We start from the raw sequence: 21,136 nt of genomic DNA on the forward strand, positions 1-21,136 counted from the left end.
GAATGGCCATAAAATCGTATAAATTGAATTTTTTGAACTGGTTCAGGTTTATAAAAAAATATTTCCATGGGTCTTGCATTTGTTAAAATTTAACTGGCCCATATGTAAATTATATAAAATTAACCAGTTGAAAAATTAAAATTATAATATAAATCCTACATCTTTATTCTTTTCAATTTCCCTAAATAATTTGCAAAATAAATGAAAGATAAAATTTACAAAATTCATACATTTAACTTAAGTAGATGTTTATATTATAATTTATATTCATAAAAGCTAATAATATTAAATGATATTTTGGAAACAAGCTTATTTTTAAAAAAAGGAATTTAAAGATGCTAAATAAACTTAACCTAATTATTACCCTCATAAAATGTTTAAAATATTTGATATATATAAAAACACAGGTTAATAAAAAAACTTGTAATTATTTTATTAAGGCATCTTAAAATAAATATGTGATAAATCGAATACATCCATAAAATATAAATATTTTTACAAGTATTTTTATATCCCTAAAAATATTTCATTTTCAGAAGATTTTATAGTAGCATTATTATATGAATATTTAGAAACATTTTGTATAGTTGTATTAATGTAGCCAGCGCTAGTTAAATTATGTAAATCTAATGTCTTATGACTAGAACTGGTAAAATAATTGGGAGGTAATCTACATACAAATTCCATGTAATTCATATTTCTTGGTGTGATTTCCTCGTAAGCTTTTTGTTTTTGATTAATATAAATATATATTATAATTTAAATTTTATTAGCATCTTAATTTTTTCTTAATAACTATTGATTGGTTAAAATCAGGGAAACCAAACCTGAACCCTGTTTAAAAAATTTCAAACCAAACCCAGGAATTTTAACTGAGCCCGGGTTCAGTGAATTGTATTAAAAAGTGAAATATTAATAAATTTTAAACAATCCATTTATTTTTAATTTTTAACTATTCTCAAAGATTATTAATTAGAGGAAAATGAAAGAGAACTAGTCTAAGTAAAAATTTTTATATTGGATATTGTTAATTTAAAGAAATACGTCTAAATAAAATTTTTAAAATTGATACATGAATATGCTTTGTATTTTTAATTATATTTTGCCTATAAATAAAATAAAAAATTTATTTTTTATACCAAATCTATGTGTAGTTTTTCAATTATGATTTAAATATAGAATTTTTTTTATCAATTCAAAAATTGTTAAATTCGTGCTGAACCCAGAACCAAACCCACAATCAAAAATATTTCCCTGAACAGAACCCACCTATTTTTTTATCCTTAAACTCAATCCTGGCAAAAATTTTGCCAAGTTTACATCCCTGGTTAAAATATATAATTTTAATAATATGGAAAACAATGTAAATAGTACTAATATTGACTCTATAATTATGGATTTGGCCCAGGGTGCACCAGATTCTGATTTTTAGGGAAAGTATATTTTATAAAAATCAAATAGATTTATTTAAATAAATCTATTTAAGAATAACTATTTAATGATTATAATAATGAGCATCAGTTTTAGAGGTGGGCTTTGAGCTAGAGTCCTGCAAAATAAGATAAAAATATCCCAAGCCCGTTTACAGCCTGGTGACAAACAAATCACCCAATTTTTTTTAAAAAAAATTTTATAAAGAACTTAATCTCTTAACATTTATTTTATTTTCTATTATAATATCAAGTATTAATTTAAATATTCAGCCATAGCTTTGATAATTTAAATAGTGGTAATCTATTTTATTCTATTTATATTTGTTTCTAATATTTATAAGAAATATAGCATGTTGTATAAAACTAAATAACATCGCATGAAATTATATTTAATACGAACTTAAATAATTTGAAAATATAATTGAGTTTTTAAAAAGGAACTATACTTAAATTTAAAAATATTTAATTGTATATTCTGCCCAAGGAACAAGAATTCCTTAGGTTCAAGTTTTTGCAATTTTATTCTATGAGCTAGAAAACTGAAGGTGATGTGCATGAAAAGTCCATTGGTAAAGCAAAGGCAAGAATATAAAATCACTAAAGTTTTTATATTTGTTGATATTTTTAATCTCTGCTAGAGAATACATTGTATTTATATTGGCAGGGTATGAATGCCACATATGTAATAGAGCTACAAAATTTCCAGACCTGGCCCAGTTGTAATTTTGTTTGCCAGGCCTGGCCTTTTGAAATACAAGGCATAGCCCAAAATTTATGTAGTTGAATACCAAAATAAACAATTATTGGGGAGTGTTTAAAACAAAAACACTACACTTTATGGATTATCACTTCTATCAAATAACAGAATTTATCAATAATCCAGCCCACATATTTTTTTGCCTGGCTTATCAATTTTTTTCTTTTAGGACTTGCCAAGATAGATTTTCTCACATATTATCAGGCCTAGCCTTGTTTTTTTTAGTCAGGTACAGTCTGAGGCTTTTGAGTTATAGTGTAATCTCAAATGTAAGTGTTGGGATATGAAATTCATGGGGATTTGGAATCTCTCATTTTAAAATCATTCACCTAGACCGATTTTTAAATTTCAAAAAATTTAGAGTGCCCCTGCCAGAATTGTTCAAAAAGTAAGGGCTGGGAGGAGATTTTTCTAATTATTTTTGAAATAATGATTATAAAATATTTTATAAACAAAAATGGTAGTATATGTAATCACATTTTTAATTTTAAAAATGAACCCTTCCCTATCTTAATATGTTATTAAAAAGGAATATCCAATAGAAATAGGGGAATATCATTATATCAGTTTTAACTAGCCACATATGTGTTTAAATAAAAATGAAAATATTACAAATTTTTATAATAAATTGAGTATGCATAAAAAATGGTTTTAAAACATTAATAAAAAAACCAAGTTAATATTTAATAAAGAATACTATCTTGCCAAATCAAACAATCCATTTATGGATTGAATCACTGATAGATTTACAAAAACACAACATTTAAGATATGGGACATATTTTACATTCTAAATATTCTGTCTAGTTAACAATTTATTCCAAGGAAACACAAATAATAACTATAAATAATATTACAATTTGGAAAGATATTAAAAATCTGCTAAGTTGTCAGATAAATCGAGCTCAATTATTTATGTATAATAGGCATTGGTGTTCTCTTATGATGAAGAACCTATTTTTAATTCTAGACCTAATTGAACTAGAATCAAAAGATGTCGAGAAAATAGTTCATTTGGATCTTAAATCCACTGTGTTAACAAAAATGGATCTCTGTTAGTAATTGTGCCAATGTCATGACTGAAAAGAACTCTTGTGTAGCAAGCGCCTTTGCACCTGCATCCAACGATCATACTCTATCATCATTTAAATCACCTTTTAGAATTGGTTGTGGCAAATGTAATGTTACAGTTAATCATTTTAAAGTCTTTTATTGACACATTATACAGTTTATATATTCAGTCTAGCAAAAATCAAAAGGTGTTGGATCAAATAGCATCTGAATTAGGCATGTTGCTGAAGATTGGAAGGGAACTTTATGTATGATGGGCATCTAGAAGTCTTCGAATGTTAAGGTAGATTGGAAACTATGAGTAAGATCTTGTATATACATTTCAAAAATTCAGCCATTTCTAGCACCAGTGTAAAATTTAACAGCCTGTCCACCAGGTTAGAAAGCAATAATTATCAGATCTTGCTTTGATGGATGATATTCTATTTAAATTATCCAATCTGTTTTTAACAGGCAAAAAGTTTACTTAACATTGAAAAATCAATAAAGCAAAAATATTCATATTCAAAAAACTATGCCTGGTAGGTTCTAAATCTCTTTTATAATTTTAAAATGAATGTTTATTTAATATTTTGTCATCTAAGAATTTAGATATTCCACTTTTATCAAATAAACAAATTTATTTCTGACTGATCCTTGTGGATCTGCAATAAATAGTATATTGATGACAATAATAAAAGTAATAAATGCCTCCCATGATTTGAAAGAATTTCAAAATTGAATTAACACAATTCCATATAGTATTGAGCACTGCTTTCACCATATGGATCATTATAACGGATTTGATTACCAGTTTTATAATAAATTATATATTGATATATAATAATGAACCCCTTCTCAGGCAGTGGAATTTTTCTCCATATATTAAAAAGTGGCTGACAAGTCATAGTCTGCACACAATAATAAATCAAGAAAGAAGCAATTAATATTATTATAAATATTAAAATATTGTAGTTAAAAATATGGGCTCTATTTTTTAAATAGCATTTCCCCAATGCAAATTTTAGGACTATACCATTGTGTATAGAGTATCTACATAGTGAATTCAGACAATTTTGATGTGAACTCTTTTGTTAGTTTTATCAATCATCTTTTATATTGATATAAATTATGAATACGTTTACATTAAGTTATTAGTTCTAAATATAAAGCTCTACCTAATTTAAATTTATATGGATCAAATTTCTCATTATATGTCAATTCTTCAATCGGAATTAGCCAATGTATCAAAGCACTTTTGTTCATGTATGCATCTGTCATAAAGCCCTTTATTTGAGCATAATAAGTTTTATTAGTCATTCCTAGCAAAGCAACAATATCTCCAATTTGATAGAATATTCCCTAATTTAAATATTAATAAAGTCTTTCAAAATTATTAATACTTGGTTGTATAAAAAATTTGAGGTCTTAATATTATTTAAAACTGAAGAGGTTTTAATTGTCTATTTAAAAAATATTATATAAGAATAAATTATGTATAATACTGAGTTTTGCTTGAAAAATATTGATCTTCGACCCTTTCCTTTATTTAATGCATTAGGGTATAAAACTCTCTGTTGCATATTTTTAACTCTTTGACTTTTTCTAACATTTGTGCTATCTATCTTTTTTATTTATATATATTTATTTAAAATGCAAATACCAGATGATGTTTTTGCTATATCCTGAGCTAGATTATTTGACAGTTTATCAAGATATTGTAGGATATAACAAGAATTACAAATAATTCCATAATTTTTTATTTTTCTCCAGATAGCTGATTCATTAATTTGACATATACTGCATATAGGGCTATTTATAGGAATAACGTGAGCAGAAGTATGCGTTGATGGAGTCAAAGCCATCATTTCACATCACTGGGCTAACATTTCACAACACTTTTAATTTGATATTCATTCACCATATGATAGAAATTATTTAATATGCCTATCAATTTTGGTTATGATTAGTTACTCTTTTTATACCTTTCATTTATATATTAAAAGAGAATATAGTCCTATCTAAAGATTTTCAGTTGGCACTATAGAGGACAGAGGCCTGGTGGGTATGAGGGGGGTGTGAGGGGGGTATTGTCGCAACGCATAGGTATAATGATGTCGTTAGGATTTTTCTTGGGGTAGGCGGAGGGGGTAGTAATGGTTGGTTTATCCCTAAAAATTTTATTTAAGCTTTTTAAGGTTATCACAAGCTTTTAACTATATTGAATATTTAACACTTTCAAGTTGAACTTTATTTTAATAAGTCAGAAAATTTTTTCAAAATAATTCTATATTTATTTTGAATATATTTATACAAAAAAATATGATTCTATGTGGCTGGGCACCTAAATATAAAAATTATATTCTTAACGCTATATTGAACACGTTATCTTCAAGTGTTAGAACTATTATAGTTCATTCCGTTTTGATTATTTAAGATAAAACCAAATATTAATTATTTTATGTAATATTTAAGAATTATCATTTACCTTTTTATCGATATCATTTTTTAAAATCGTATCACATATTTTTTCTAAAGGTATCACAACCATATGTTTATCAAATTTTCATTGCTTTATATAATTTATATTGGCCTTAATAACTCTGCGTTAAAGCAAAGCTTGAACATAACGCATTTACTATAAATGAGGTCTAAAAAGTTAGCATTATAGTAAATATTATGATTCCATGTGTAATCCGCTATTAATAGAAGATATAAAAACTAAAAGAAATATGTTTATAATTTGCCATAATCGGAACATAAAAATGAGGAAAAGTTAAAACGAAATACAAGCAAATGCCTATGTTAGACTGAAAATTAATAAAATATGAGTGAAATTATAATATAATTATTTTGTAATGTAAAATTAAATCATTTAGCCTTCTTAGTGCTTATAAAATGACACGCAAGTTGATGAGGTCAAACTAGCACGCAGGACTTTAAGAGTTAAAATATTTATTTTGAAATCTCAATAGTGATAGTAATCATCAAAACTTACATTAAAGAACTTAACAGCCATCACCCACCTTTATAGTAATTAAATTATACTGTAGTTCTAGGGTATAGGCTCTTTTTTTACCCCATTCCTTTTTACTAAGCCTATATAGGTTTAAGCAACTTTTTTCGAAATGTTACGCCTACAAGTACGTGCGCCTTGCCCACAAACGTGTGAAGGGCTCCTCATTTTTCTTCCCCTAATTAACTATCCAGTTTGATGGATTTTGAGGATAACCTAGCGTAGCTCTGTTGTACCCACAACCAGAGGGCGAAAACGCTCACGTATCACGTAAATATTTATTTTGCATTTTTTCACTTTTTTTATTTATAAAAATGATTTTTCCGAAAGTTTGCAATTATAGTAATTATTTTATAAAATTATTAACTTTATCTATTTTTCTCTCAAAGGATTATTTATAGTAGTATATTGTATTTGGGGGATGGAAGATGAGGGAGGGGAATCTTCTATTAACTAAAATGATATTCACATCACAAGAACATGCACATTTCTCAGGGGGGCCGAGATTTATCTTTGCTTCCTTACGTTAACAGTAGCATAACTATGATATGGCAAGATGATGTCCAGACACAAAAGAAATAAATAGTCATTTTAAATGATAACAATTTTTTTTAGCTTTCCCAAATCTCGAGACTTACGTAATATTATCTTGGCTATATAAAAAATCATAATCTACATTTTTATAAATGGACGCAAATCAAGCTTTTTAACAATACTACATATAAAAGATCAATTTATCTATATATTCATCCTATTTGATGAGCTAAGCAGTTGTTAAGTGAAATTATATAAAGTAAATATTATACAAAAAAATAATTATAATAAACTATGAAAATATATATTATATAAAAATTGCAGCTAAAAACTACAAAATGTTAATCTATATTACATTTTTTTAGATGTAATTAGATACTAGTTATAGTTATATTTCCAAAGTAATCAATTACATTATAAATAAATTATAACAAAATCATTTTTTTTGTATTTAATATAATAAAATTTATCATATTTACGATTTACAAATTTTAATCAAAGATGTTTTAAGAAACTATACCGGAGAACAGAATACACTTACACCAAAATAAAATATCAGAAAATAATATATATTTGCACTGATTATTTTTATAAAATTTCGGACTTAGTAAATTTATATTTGACTTTAACAATCAACTATTTTTAAAATTTCTGTCTAAAAGACGCGCTAGCTTCTCTTACAAAATATGCATCCCTAGGCTGAATAAATTTTCTACGCGAGTACTTGGTCAAAATTATACCTAATAATAATTAAATCTTTTTACAAATTAGTTTAGATAATGACCCAGATTTATTTAATAAATTCAACAAAAGTTGGCATGTTGATATCGTAATGTTATAACTTATAATGATCCTTATCTAAAAGGATCTTGCTGGTTTAGTGTGTTGCTACTAAGTTTAATATGACAAAAAAATCTTAACTGCCTGAAAAGGAAATCAAAGTCATTATAATTTAAATTTAATTCATTATTATGGATAATATTTAACTAAACAAATGTTTTGTAACATATAATATTAAATTTAATACATTTATTTCATCCGAATAATCTTAGAGATATATTCCCATAGATTTTGTTGTTGGTTTAGAAACTGAAATATGCAATTTTTTGAAACGCATAGGATTTACTTAATATTAAAATTGTTTGTACTAAATATAATATTTCTTTTATGTTTTATACCTCTCCTCCTGCCTTGATGAAAATTGAAAAACATCTGGGCTTTTAATAAAGGGGTAAAAAAATAAATATCATGAAGATCTTTGAAGATCGTTACACAAAATTTTTAAAAAATAAAGGATCTTCAAATTTTACGATCTTCAAAGATTTTGCTCAAATTTTTGAGCTAGATCTCGCTCAAAAATCTTCAAAGAAGATCTTTTGTACAACTCTGATGGTGGGGTGTGTGTACGATTAATTAGAGAATAAAACTATGCGGTTAATTTAATTCATATTAAATTTTTTTAATTTTTTTGAAAGTTTATAGTAGAATGTTGATAATTTAATATACTATTTGTAAATATAAGAAAGGATTATAATTATAATTAAAAACTTATAATTAATATGTGGAAATATCACTTTTTTAGAAGGTTTGCCTCCAATAAATTTTCTGACATTGCTACTTTCAATTTTCCAAATATTTAATAGAATATTTAACCTATAGCTCAAAGTACTCCGAACAATGTTGAACATGTGATCTTGCATCATTTCTTAAGTGTTCTTGTATAAATTGGCGGTAGACGCTGTATGAGGTTATTTATATCATTCGATATGTGATTATTTACTCACCACGTATTAATACCTATACCTTTACAACAGTTTTTTTCTCCTTTACACTTTTTTAATTTATGCTTACACCTTTTTTTAATATCAAATGTATACAATTATTAGGCCTTTAGTCAATTAATTTTTATTTTTTTTAATAATAAAATATTTATAAACTATATTTACGCCTTCTGGAGTATAAAATTATTTTTACTGTTTTAATATTATTGAAATATAAAATGATATTCTTAATTAATTATTAATGGTAATCTATCTATTTACGAGTTTTAAAATGTTTTGTAACAATTTAATTTAGAACAAATAAAACACCTTGCTTTTATTATTTTTAAAACATTTAATTTTCTATTCAAAATGTCTATTTTATAGTATTTTAACCCCGATTTTATCTTCTTTTATTTGCATAAGTTTTTCTAAAATAATTTAATACTAGTCCATTTATCTTTTTTTTAAAATCTTTTAATCCGAAACAACATCCCATATTAACTTTTCTTTTGACTTTATTGCTTACACCTTAATTACACATATTTATCCTTTTAAATAAATCTTAAACCACATTTTATTAAATTTATATCATTTAAAACTTTCCCAATTTATTTTAATTTTTAATCTATATTTTAGTATAAATTTATTTCTGAAAAATTCACGATTTTTTTTTATAATTTAATTTTTCCCGAGCATAACTATTTATGAACGTTAATTACACATGTCTTTAATGGTACATCACTAATTTTCACAATCTTGTCTAATAGGTAATTATAATTTAAAGTATCGAATAAAAGTTTTTGCATCTAAAATTAATATTGCAGTGTAAAATTTCTTTTTTTTTGGAGGAGATTCGGTATTGACCCCAAGATATTTTATAGGAGAGTTGTCGTTCAACGAGATAGGATACAAAATTTTTTTTAGAGAGTAGGGAGATAAATATCGGGGAATTTTTTCCACCCAGAAAATGGTGGCGAATTTGGATGATTTCCAATTTATTCGAATTTTTATTAAACATGCCCTTTTTTGTATTTGAATAATATAAAGTTGCACAGTGCCAACATATTAAGATATAAAAAAAAATTTCAAAATGATAAAAAATTATACTTCATAATTTATTACGATAAATAAAATGGTCAAGATTTTTAAAAAGAGAAATTATTATTCGCGATTATACACTATTTACTAATACTATATTAAATATATATTAAAAAATATTGTTTTTTTTTCCAAATAAAATTGACAATATTACATATATCAACAACATTGAAACATGAAAAATGGTTATAAAAAAGGTAATGTAATTATAGGGAAATTCAATTATAAATTAGATGATATCTGGAGGTGATGCCATCCTACTAGCCTGTAATATTCCGCTAAGATAAGCTCCGGTGACTGTAAGAGGAAAATGTCTATTTGTACACTGTATGCCAAATGGTAAATAACAAATGAAATTAAAATAATAGTTTTAAAATGATGTCAAAAGTGGAATAATTCTATTTAGAAACATTCAGATTTGTGGAGAAATCGATTATATACATTTTGAATAATAGATAACCTATCTTATTTTTTAAGTCTTAGATTCAGTGATGAGTTAAACCTATCTAAGTGTTTAAGTCTTCGATTCAGTGATGAGTTACTTTTAATAATATAAATAAATACAACCACCTTAAAATATACGATGTTTTCTAATCTAAATCATAAAAAAAATGTAGCTTATTAATTAGAGGGTTACAAGTAGAGTCCTAATAAATACTACTAGCAAAATCATGAAATCGCGACAACTGTTCAAGTATATTTCAAAAAGTATCATCGCTGTGATGAATCCGCCATTTTCGCTAGCGAATAATTTCACAGGGAATAATGCTTACTAAAAATGCAGCTATAAACGACGACAAAAAAATTGGAATTACTTCTCCAGCAAAAAATATTCGATCATCGATATCTTCTGCTAATGTATCATAGGCCTTTCCCGTACCACCCACTTTAATGTAGCTATAAGCCATTTTAATGTGGGGCTCTTTTTGCCAATGAGTTATGAAATAGGATTTTGGTTCGGGAATTATCTATAATAAAATATATAATCTCAAATGTAATTTTGAATCAAAATTCAACAAAATGAAATCCCTGATACTCAAAAAAAGAAATATTTTCTTATTTATTCTTTTTTTAAGAAAAAGAAGTAAATAAAGATATTATAATAATGCAAAATACTTCATCTGGAAACATAAGCTTGAGTTCTCGCAAACACATCTTAAGTATGGATGCTTCACTTATATCAGGATCGTTTATAACATCAACGGCAGAACCACTGACGAAAGAAACCAATAAATGATCTTCATTTTCTAAAAGAAATTTGAGTTACCGATATTATACATATATTTATGTCAAATAAATGAAATAGGTATAAAAATTTTTAAAAATATTTTGGCAACATTATCAGAAAGAAGATTTACACGTGTACTAAAATATTTGTAAGCACTTGGAACCAGCCAGACAATGACATTGATGCCAACTGGCGTCATTCATTAAAGCACATTAAAAAGTACGCATGAATTGAATTCCGCCAATTGAAAGACATTTAGCCGAAACGCCTATCAATCGGTGTCTCCTACTAGAGCTAATAAATCAGCTGATTTCAACATATGTATAGTAAATCAACAGTTATGGTTAATATTAAATGTCAGCAGCAAGACAAATAAATCTAAATTATAAGGATATCTATTGTGATATCTGAGAAAGCAAAAGAATTAAATAATGAAAATTTATACATATATTTTAAAAAAAATTTAAATAAACGATTTTTTTAAAAAAATATATATTGGTATCGACTAGTAGCTATTCAAAGTATCGGCCGATACTGGATACCAGCATTATTGGTATTGGTACATCTGTCCAAAACCGAATATTTATCTCTGAAGAGTTTTGAAAATTAATTTATCATTTTTCTTCTTTGGAATAAAATGCAAAAACGTTTGTTAAAAATAGGTTTAAGTCAGTCAATGAAAAATATAAATCTAAGAAGCGATTATATAACTCTTCGCCTGAGAATTAGATCATCCCATCTTCACTTTTTGTAATTCTATAGAAGAGCAATTTTAAAAATTAAGTTTCCACTGTTTTCAGTAGGATATATATAACTTTATATTGGCTATAATTTAACTTATTTTATATATATTTCGATTTTTTTTGCGTAAATAGAATAGTATAACTAAAAATAATCTATGTAAAAAAAATAATTTTTGACAAAAAAGTGGTTGTAGAATAATATAATTCTCAGGGAAAGAACTATCAATATCGGTCAGACTATGTTCATTGGCCATACCCGTTTGATTAAGATTGGCGATTGTTGAAGAGTCTTTTTTTGCCACCGTCTCCTTTTTATCATCGATATCCATCGTTTCGTCTACCTCCATGGCATTCTCATTTATTTCGACATTTTTAACATCCTTCTTCACTCGATTACCGCGACTTGAATCTACGCTTTGGGTTCGACTTAAAGATGAGCGGGAATTAGGAGCTGGTGATGAGGACATGTCGTAAAAAACGTAAAATAAACCCCTATCCTTACTTTCGTCGGCATCACTTTCGTCGGATTTTCGGACACGACCAAAGAAGCAGGGTTGTTCCTTTATTCTATTGGCCCAAAATTTGGTAGGAAAATTTATGACGATCTATTTTTATTAAATAGAACGTTATTAAAGTCTATTATTCAAAATATATTGTTTATAAAGATCAGAGAACTGCAGGCGCGGCCCTAAGTCCGAGTACAAGAGCAGTGGCTCTGTTTTAAAAAAAATATAACAGAGCCGGGCCTAAAAAAATTTTTTTAAATGCCTGAGCAAGGACTAAAAATAATTTTTAAAAAATATCGGGGTCGGGCTGCAGTGCAACTCAACAAAAATTATTCATTCTTTCTGATGAATATTTCCAAAAAATACGGGGGATAATAATATAATTATTTTGTAAATTTTATTTTAATTTTTCTGATTTGTATTATAATGATTAATCATTTTGTTTAAGTTTACTTATTAATAATTTGGTTAATTAACTATTTTATTTCAATTGTCGTTAGATTTAAAGAGAATAAATTAGCATGAATTTGAAATCACAATTGAAAAATAAAGTTAATTCAAATAAAATGACGAAAAAAATATAACTAAAAATAAATAATCTCTAAGGTCCCCCTTAGTTTCTTACTTCCCCGCGCTTATAGAATCACTCCTTTTCATCCATTTCACCGCTCTCCAGAAATTTTTACCCACATCATTCCCCCTACAGTGAACTCATTTATTCGTTATCCCCTCTAGGTACTTGCCAAATCGATATTTTTTGGACCAAGGTGGCCCACGGTCCTTTGGCAATTCTATCCAACCTAGGACCGGCACGTATTAAAATATAAGAAAGAAATTTTAAATTCAAAATATTACTTTAATTCTCTATTTTAAAGTTATGCATTAAATTTAAATATTCAACAATAACTTCTTATAATTTAATGATGTTTATCTATTTTATTACAAAATATTACGAGAAAATATATAGTAATTATTTCTCATCTTATAATTTTCTTTAAATTTTTTTCATAATTGTGATATTTAATCAGACAAATAAGGAAAGAATAAGAAATAAAACATTATGGGCTAAAAGCCTATCCTGACCGGCCCGACCCTTTCAGGACTCTAATCTTCCCCAACTTTCCGGTTCCATTATAATGTCCAACCAATCGCTCCCTGTTTTTTTAAAAATATTTTCACTTAAGATATCTTCTCATTTTTACTTTGGGAATATCTAGGCTACAATTTCCAGGTATCACCCCCTTCATTCTCCCTCTATATCCATCCTATTCCCCCACAAGAAAACTGTTATCCTTCCTTATACATTAAATTTCCAAATTGAAACTAACGATCAGTATGATCTATTTCCCCAATTTGGATGAACATATTAAATCTTTGTTTTCCTCCTTGGACAAATACATCAGGAGGCCTGTGGTATATTCACAGTAAGTTTGCATCCAAACAGATAGGAAGAATAAATTTTCGAGAATGCAGATAAGACCTGGAGGAGGAGCTGAACCTAAAAAAAGCTGAGGGATTGAGCAAAAAATTGGAAGAAGTTAAGGTGGTTAGCCCGATAATATTAAAAGGGCGTTTAGTCAGAGCTATGAGGGATAGAGAGAAGGGACATAGTGATTGATATGAGCATACAGTTTCAGTAGATAACAATGTCATGAAGTTACAGTATCTAGGGACGTGTTAGTTATCATTAAATTGGAAAAAGAATATAATGGAAGAAATCTTAAATCCTATTTGGGAAAAATATCTAAAAGCTAGTAGAGAACGTATTTGGGGGATATATATTATCCGGGCCTCAGGGGAAATAAGGTAAAACTTTTCAAAAACAGTGGACTGGGTAAAACCGGATTTATTGCAGGCCTCTAATACATAGTGAGAGAAGAAGAAAAGCAAAAGATCTAATGGAGATCCTTTGGACAAATTCTATACCGGAAGTAAAGAATGTGGAGATGTCAGTCAGATAATAAACGATAAATATTCTATTTAATGGAGAAAAATGAGGTAAAAGATAATAGCCAGTAGTAAATAAAAAAAATGGCGAGAGAAAATAATAAAGATCATAAGCGAAATTTGACGAGAAATAACCATCTTAATTGAGATTTTTAATTTCGTGCTAATTTAATATAGTTGGATAAATCAATTTAGACTTAGAAATATTAGGGCTGCATCGATTCCCAATTCTTTCATAAAAATCGGTGTAAATTTATTTTTTAAAGGCGTTTTCATCAGAAAATTCACTTATCCCAGCTCTCGAAAATCAAAAAAAATCTCAAAGCTTTAAAATTCTAAAAATATGTTTTAAATTTGTAGAAAGGTTTTTTATTTATAAGATATATAATAAATAATGTCTTATATTATTTATAGTATAGTTCCATATTATCTAAATGATGATCAGAATTTACACTTAACTATTTTAGCCTTAATACAAATGAGAATAAATATATATGCTAGCACAAAGAAACTATTTATCTTTATTTGAAATAAAAGTAAAAAAACAAATCATTAATATCAATATTAGTGTTGTTTAAAAAGCCCGATTTAGGTCTATTTTAAAAAACGGCACTATTAAGATTTTATCCAAAATCGTAGAAAGGTATAGACCCCTATTTGCCAAATCTCTAGGCTTACATAATATTTTGACTAAAATCTTTATTGGGCCGCTTTTAAAAATCGACCTAAACGTGGCTTTTTAACAATCCTAAATAAAATAATAATGAAAAATAAAATAATTAAAATTATGATATTGAACATTTTTCTTTGTAAAGATAAGAGCCTCAAGTTTATGTGGCAATAAGTTTCTCTTATGAGGGTAATCTAATCAACCTCCAGCCGTTGTCGAGAGAAGGTAAGAAACCAACCTATAAACCCTCCAATAAGGAAGAGAATCGATCGATCTAAATTTTTTTAAAAAGTCCGATATCGGAGCCGATCCGATAATATCGGTACAGCTCTGGTGTATAAAATATAAAATATCGTTAACGCATTAGTTATAATTCTAATTGACAAATGACTATTCCGAGAATAACCTTTTCTATGACTCCGTTTCCTAATTGATCCAAAGCATTCCGCTTGACCTCATCGAGACGAGGCTCGAAACCTAAGCTTTCTTCTTTCAGGACGGAAAGCGGAACCGCCACGAGCACCTAGAAAATAATTATTGTTTTGTTTACAAAAAAATATGACATTGAAGTATTTTGAAACTATCAGCTATGTTATATTTAGTGTTTTGATCTATTGCCTAAATCCTATACTATGATTTTTTTTAATAATATATAATATTCGTTTGTTGATATGCATTCATTATAACTTACTCAAAATTATAGTAACCTCACTTTCATTTCATTAACTTGACAATTTTATTATTTTATATTATTCAAATTATGTGTTTTAAATTGAAAATTTAAGTCAGTTAGTTTTACAGTTTTTGTAAAATATAATATAATTTTTTATCAAATCCTCGCTTTTTCAGTATTAATTAAAGAACCAAAAAATAAATGTTGAATAGTAAATAATATTTTTTGCCAATTTCCATTAAAAACTATGTTGGTTGATTTCGAAATTTGGAAGCCTTCGTGATCGGGACAAATCCAGAAGTAATATTAAGATTTTTATGAATCAAGTCCTAAATTCAGGAAATGAAATATGTGTTTTTGGGAACCAAAACTTATTATTTTGAAACATTCCGAACTGGAAGCCTTAATCCAGAATCCCAACAAGACATTTTAGCTGGCAGTAAATGATTATATTTTAATTTCTTTATTTAAAAAAAAATTAGGGCACAAAAATCTTTAGATTATCTCAGCTAAAACTAAACTTTAACAAAAAAAATTGTCGATAAAATATCGTTCGATGGAACGTCATTTATTAAAACATTAAAACGATTACCCGAAGAAAACTTTAGTGACTGGCTGGTAAATCAATAGTAATAAATAATGTAGAAATCTGTCATGCTATAATATTTCGCGAGATCATAAAAGATTTATCAAACCCATAGTTTACAAAGAACAGCTGACAATAAAAATGATCCTTATTTTATAGAAAAAATGTATTTCTTCATCAATCTTGCATATTCCAGTTTAATTTTGCCATTTTTAAAATTTTTATTTTAGTAAAGATTAAAAAAAAGGATAATACTTTATTGGCTTCGAAGCGTTCACCTGCGAGTGTCTGAACCACGATTTTAGATTTGTTCGAATAATCTATTTTGTTAACCTTTTATATATATATATACAAGATAAGAAAATCAAAATTATAAAGCCTGTAACAGTGTTTTCGAGAGGCCGAGATTTGGAGGATTTACTTGTAAATATCAAGCCCGAATCCTCGAATGATTGCTTATTTGGATCAAGTCAAGATAGATTCTATTAAATCCATGAGTCGAATCGGTTGGCACCTGGCTAATTAATTATAATAGCCGTATGTTTGCCAATATATAATAGAACTATTTTATATCTACATTGAAAGGAATCTTGTATTTTCTCTCATTATATTTCTCCATATTTTTTAAATTACTTAATTTTTAAACTTCTCGAAAACTCAAAAAAAAGAAGAAGAAACGAGTGCAATTCCTAAAAAAAATTCTTTAAAGAAAATGTCGTACTAACCACGTGATTCGTCAACACATCGATTCCTTCGGCCATTTTATCGACGATAGTTGAGTACCTAGGATATTTCGCGAAAATATAATATAAATTGTTAAAATCGGAAATATTTTATTATTCGATTAGAGAAAGAAAGGAGAAATAAAGCAAAAAACAAATGGATCACATGTCCGAAAAAACTTGTATATATTTAATTGGTTAGAATGCTTGTCCTCCATTGATCCAACATTCAAAAAGAGGAATAGATAAAATGGCTAAATAATCTAGGAAGAGAAATATCAGGATTTTTTATCCAATTGCGTTATAAGGAAAAAAGGAAATAAACCGAAAAAATAATAAAGAAAAAAGAAGAATGATGAAGGAAGAAGAACAAATTAAGAATATTAAGGATGTAATATCTTTTTTAAAAAAAACCCGGGTGAAATGAGAGCGTTACTGCCTTCCAATTGGCTGAAGGCCTCGTTTTGATCCCACTGAAGACCCGATACTCCCCGCAAGTTTGAGCCACAAGCATATTCCAAGTTACTTATAGTTTAAAAAAATAAATAATACAACATATATTTAAAGGTTAATAAAATTGCGTTTTTAGGAAGTATTTTTGGAATTTAAATGTAGCTATGGATATTTGTTGTGTATGATGAAGGCGTTTGTTGGGGTATTCTGTTTTCGATGAGATGTTACAACCCTTATCTTTAAAAAATTTATTGATTCAAATCCAAAATCGCCTAAAATGGTTGTGACGAAAGGTAATAAAAGAAATTAGTTTTTTTTATGAAATCTCCGTTTGGATAATGGAATCTGGAAGAAAATCGGTAGAAGAAAGCCGATATTACAGGCTAATTCTCTGATTTCCTTGAATGGCATAAATAAGTGCAATGCCACTGGTTTTTTTAAAATCTGATTAGTTAAGTTCCATGGTTCTAGTGTAGATGAAACACCCACTTGATAATCTTACTTAATAATGTATTACTTGTTGCGTTTCGGATATTGAAACCTTTCTTTAATTCCTCGTTCCATTGCTTCTCAATATAAACTTGCAACCTGAAGCGAAGAGTTCTATTTAGTATTTACCGGATTGAAAAATGGCTCAGTAGCTTGAAGTTATCTGTATTACGAATATGAAACTTCATCTGAGCGCAGCGGTATTCAGACTATCTGTAGGTTTACGTTTAGTGTCCGAATGTTTTCTCCTTCGTTGTAATTTATGTTAAGCCACAGCCAAGTATAATGCCTATTATCCTGCCCATCGCAAATTCAGCAAAGGGAGAAGGATCAGACATGCAAAAATTAATACATTATTTTTATAGCTATATTGTGAATTTAACATAGAGTGCATTTGGCCCAAAATTCCATATTTTTTTGACCCCTAGAGGCCCGTATCTCAGTCGCTGTTTATAGTTGGAGGCTAAAATTTTCTTTTCTTTATAGTTATAAACTTGTAAAAAAAATTTAAAAAAGCTTAGGAGTCGGATTGAATATGTTGGTTTGTAATGGAATTCACCATATATAATAGGGTAATAATTGCATAATATATTGAAAGGTTATAAAAGTATTTCTTATATATTAAAACTAAAATATTAATTTTTATATAATATAAAACTAATCTTGAACTTAGATATTATGTAAAAGTTTAGAATATGACAACTATTAGGTAAGATTATCAGCAAAGCGGGTTCACATGCTAGAAATACTTAGGGAATTCAGCAGATGGAAAAATTATACCCATTCAATGACAGAGAATTAGCCTGAGATTTAACAAGTATTAACGTTTATGTGGCCAGCAACCCATCCGAAATTCATTATCCAAACAGAGATTCAAAAAATCAAGAAATATTTTTTTTAAAACCACATTATTATACCTTTCGTTATAATCACTTTAAATAGTTTTGGAACTAAAAAAACTTATAAATAATCTTAATACGGATTTTGCGTTAAGAATGTATTATTGAATTTTTAATATATGATAAGGCTTTATACCATTCAATTTAAAATAAATCATTTTTTTATACTGTTTATTTGTTTTTATGAGTGATTTCAAAAAATGTGTCTCTTTATATATAATTTCAATAAGTCTGTAAGGCAAAGGCTACTACTAGATTTTTAAGGTTCAAAAATCGATATTATTATCTTACATTAATTTAAATAACTTTTATTAAGCAATAAAATGCATTTTATTATATATCAGTGGCATTAGAAATGAGGAAGAGAAGAGGGTGATTAGAACTGTTTGGGCATCTTTCTAATATTTAAAACTTTTAGCTGAGTTCAGAGTTGCAATTATTAAATAGAACAAAAATAAATGTAGAATGTATTTATCATTTTTGAAAAACCTAATTTTAAAACCCCGCATCCCACCCCTCCCAATAAAATAAACGTCAAATGACATCTCAGGTGTTTTCTATATATTAATATAACCTTAAGTGAAAATCGAATATTGATTGGCGTATTGGGTCGTAGTGATTGGTGCTTTTCGTGGAAGGGGAACGCGAAGAAGAGTTAGAAAGAATGCTGGAATGAATTTGGAGGAGTTTGTCTTTTTTTTAAAAAAATTATTTTAAAAAGGAATAATTATTTTTTAACAATGTTGTTTTAAAAAAATATTGAACAAAGGTAAAATCTAGATGAAAATGCCAGCTAGCTATTCATCAACAGGCGAATCTCCAGCCCGCTTGTCACTATAAACCGGGGCTCTAAAAATGTTAAACATTGTATGGTTTAGTGGATGGATTAAAAATATTTTCAAATTAATGGATGGGTGGATGAATTTGAGGTATTATTCAGGACAACGAGCAGAACTATCCTATAATGGGCAGGGCGGGTAAAAAATTTTGAAAATAGTCGGGCTTTTTTTTAAAAAATGGGTTAGCAAGTATTCGGGTTAAAAACTTTCCCATTACAGACCTCTCATACATATAAAATAAATTATTTGTTATTCGAACGAATTATTCCATTTATATATAAACACGAATCAATTATTTGACTTAAATTTTTGTAAGTATATTTCCAATCAGTCACCAATATTTTTTCTGCTAAAAACCTAGACTTACGATTCATTCATTGAAATGCATTAAAAAGTGGATATATACATTGTGAAGTTCGCCATTGAAATGACATTTAGACGAAATGTTACAATGGCGACTGGGTCTATTTCAGCTTATGACATTATTTACAGCTGACTTCAATCCAATGTACACCTTTAAATAAATGAATCATCAGTCCAGATAGAGGTTAGTATCATATGTCATCGCTTAAAATTTTTCAAAAAAAAATATACTAACAATTTTAAATAAAATAAAAATTGTCAATAGTGTTTATGTCGTTTGAGATTCCGGAGGGGGATTTGGAAGAGTTAAATTTTCAAAAAAACTGAATTTATAAGAAATAAAATATGTTCCAGCCATGTTGAAAAGTGCCCTACCCCATGAATTCCAGACAATATTATTATAAACTTTTGAACTATACTTAATATATATAAATTTTAAATAAATTACCCATCAAGATTTTCTTTTGCTAAAAAAAATACATTTCCTATTAATCATATTTTTTTTCCCCATAAAAATCACCCTTATTAAATGGTTTAAATTATGAGATTCCAAATTCCCGTGGCCTGATTATACCCTTAAATGAGGCAAGGAAAATTTTTATTGTGGGTTGTTTATATGAAGGTTAGAAAATATTCAGAATAAAAATCTTTAAATTCATACAAACCCATTAGACTTATATCCTGCGTGCGATCTATCCCTTCCTTCCCTTTCCTCCATTCCGACAACGCTTCTAACACGGAGTTAAAATGCTTTTCCACTTCTTTCTCCAAATTTTCTGAGAGCATCTCCGAATGATCGGTAGACGATTTGAGCAATTGGCATCTTTCAGCCATCTTATGGAAGCTAACAATATCGGATCCCAGTTGGTGGGCCATGAGGGAGAAAGGGTTATTCACGAGACCGGTGACAATCATAGCACCTTTAGCGACCACTTAAATATCGGTTTAAAGGTGATAAAGCAAATGGAATTTAAAAAAAAATATATATTACGTGTAGATATTTTATCTAAGATATTATATTATATAAGGTGGTTAATTTGAATTGCGGGATTGCAAATAGTCTACCATACTTAAAATTGTCTGGCCAATAAATACATTATAAACCTATTTATTACGAAAAATTAAACGAAGGACGAATCATCATATATTAATTCGGTATTTCAAATAATTCTAATCATAAATGATATTTTAAGATAAAAATTAAAAATTTTATGTTTGTATAGCTTTTAAAAAATATAGGAGGGGGGGGGGGGTTATTACCTAAATTTTTCGAATCTAACGAAACCCTATCTAAGATAGGTTTTCCACTGGAATACAACAACAGTCGATTAATTCAATTTTTAATACTAGATAGAAGATTTTAATTTT

General features: G+C 27.7%; 2 protein-coding genes across 2 annotated transcripts in view; both read right to left on the reverse strand.

The window, feature by feature from the left end:
- Positions 1-118: 118 nt before the first annotated feature.
- On the reverse strand, positions 119-5,300 carry LOC135929847 (GATA zinc finger domain-containing protein 1-like). The gene is made up of 6 exons (XM_065466576.1): positions 5,225-5,300; positions 4,903-5,186; positions 4,745-4,860; positions 4,643-4,702; positions 4,418-4,601; positions 119-722 (listed from the first exon to the last, which is right to left on the reverse strand). Exons 2-6 carry the CDS (start codon positions 5,105-5,107, stop codon positions 508-510), a joined length of 780 nt encoding a protein of 259 aa, XP_065322648.1. The 5' UTR covers positions 5,108-5,186; positions 5,225-5,300; the 3' UTR covers positions 119-507.
- Positions 5,301-9,693: 4,393 nt separating this feature from the next.
- Positions 9,694-21,136, reverse strand: part of LOC135930291 (uncharacterized) — a 41,901-nt gene continuing 30,458 nt past the window's right edge. Inside the window, exons 24-33 of the mRNA XM_065467072.1 lie at positions 20,434-20,700; positions 19,141-19,258; positions 17,140-17,250; positions 16,729-16,786; positions 16,259-16,336; positions 15,151-15,267; positions 11,878-12,226; positions 10,767-10,897; positions 10,466-10,618; positions 9,694-9,975 (exon numbers count right to left, since the gene is read on the reverse strand). Coding sequence (XP_065323144.1) covers positions 9,880-9,975; positions 10,466-10,618; positions 10,767-10,897; positions 11,878-12,226; positions 15,151-15,267; positions 16,259-16,336; positions 16,729-16,786; positions 17,140-17,250; positions 19,141-19,258; positions 20,434-20,700 — 1,478 coding nt within the window. The 3' untranslated portion in view covers positions 9,694-9,879. The remainder of the gene's footprint in view (positions 9,976-10,465; positions 10,619-10,766; positions 10,898-11,877; positions 12,227-15,150; positions 15,268-16,258; positions 16,337-16,728; positions 16,787-17,139; positions 17,251-19,140; positions 19,259-20,433; positions 20,701-21,136) is intronic.

This window comes from Gordionus sp. m RMFG-2023, chromosome 5, assembly GCF_954871325.1.
Source record: "Gordionus sp. m RMFG-2023 chromosome 5, tfGorSpeb1-WG-v2, whole genome shotgun sequence".
Lineage (NCBI taxonomy): Eukaryota > Metazoa > Nematomorpha > Gordioida > Chordodea > Parachordodidae > Gordionus > Gordionus sp. m RMFG-2023.

Bases quoted from the DNA above. Each gene is read 5' to 3' on its own strand.
- LOC135929847 (XM_065466576.1), bottom strand. From the start codon at position 5,107: ATGATGGCTTTGACTCCATCAACGCATACTTCTGCTCACGTTATTCCT. The intron at 4,703-4,744 runs GTATTATACATA...TTTTTTAAATAG, and splicing joins TATTTTTCAAGCAAAACTCA to ACAATTAAAACCTCTTCAGT. The intron at 723-4,417 runs GTAGAGCTTTAT...AAAAACAAAAAG, and splicing joins TCCATATAAATTTAAATTAG to CTTACGAGGAAATCACACCA.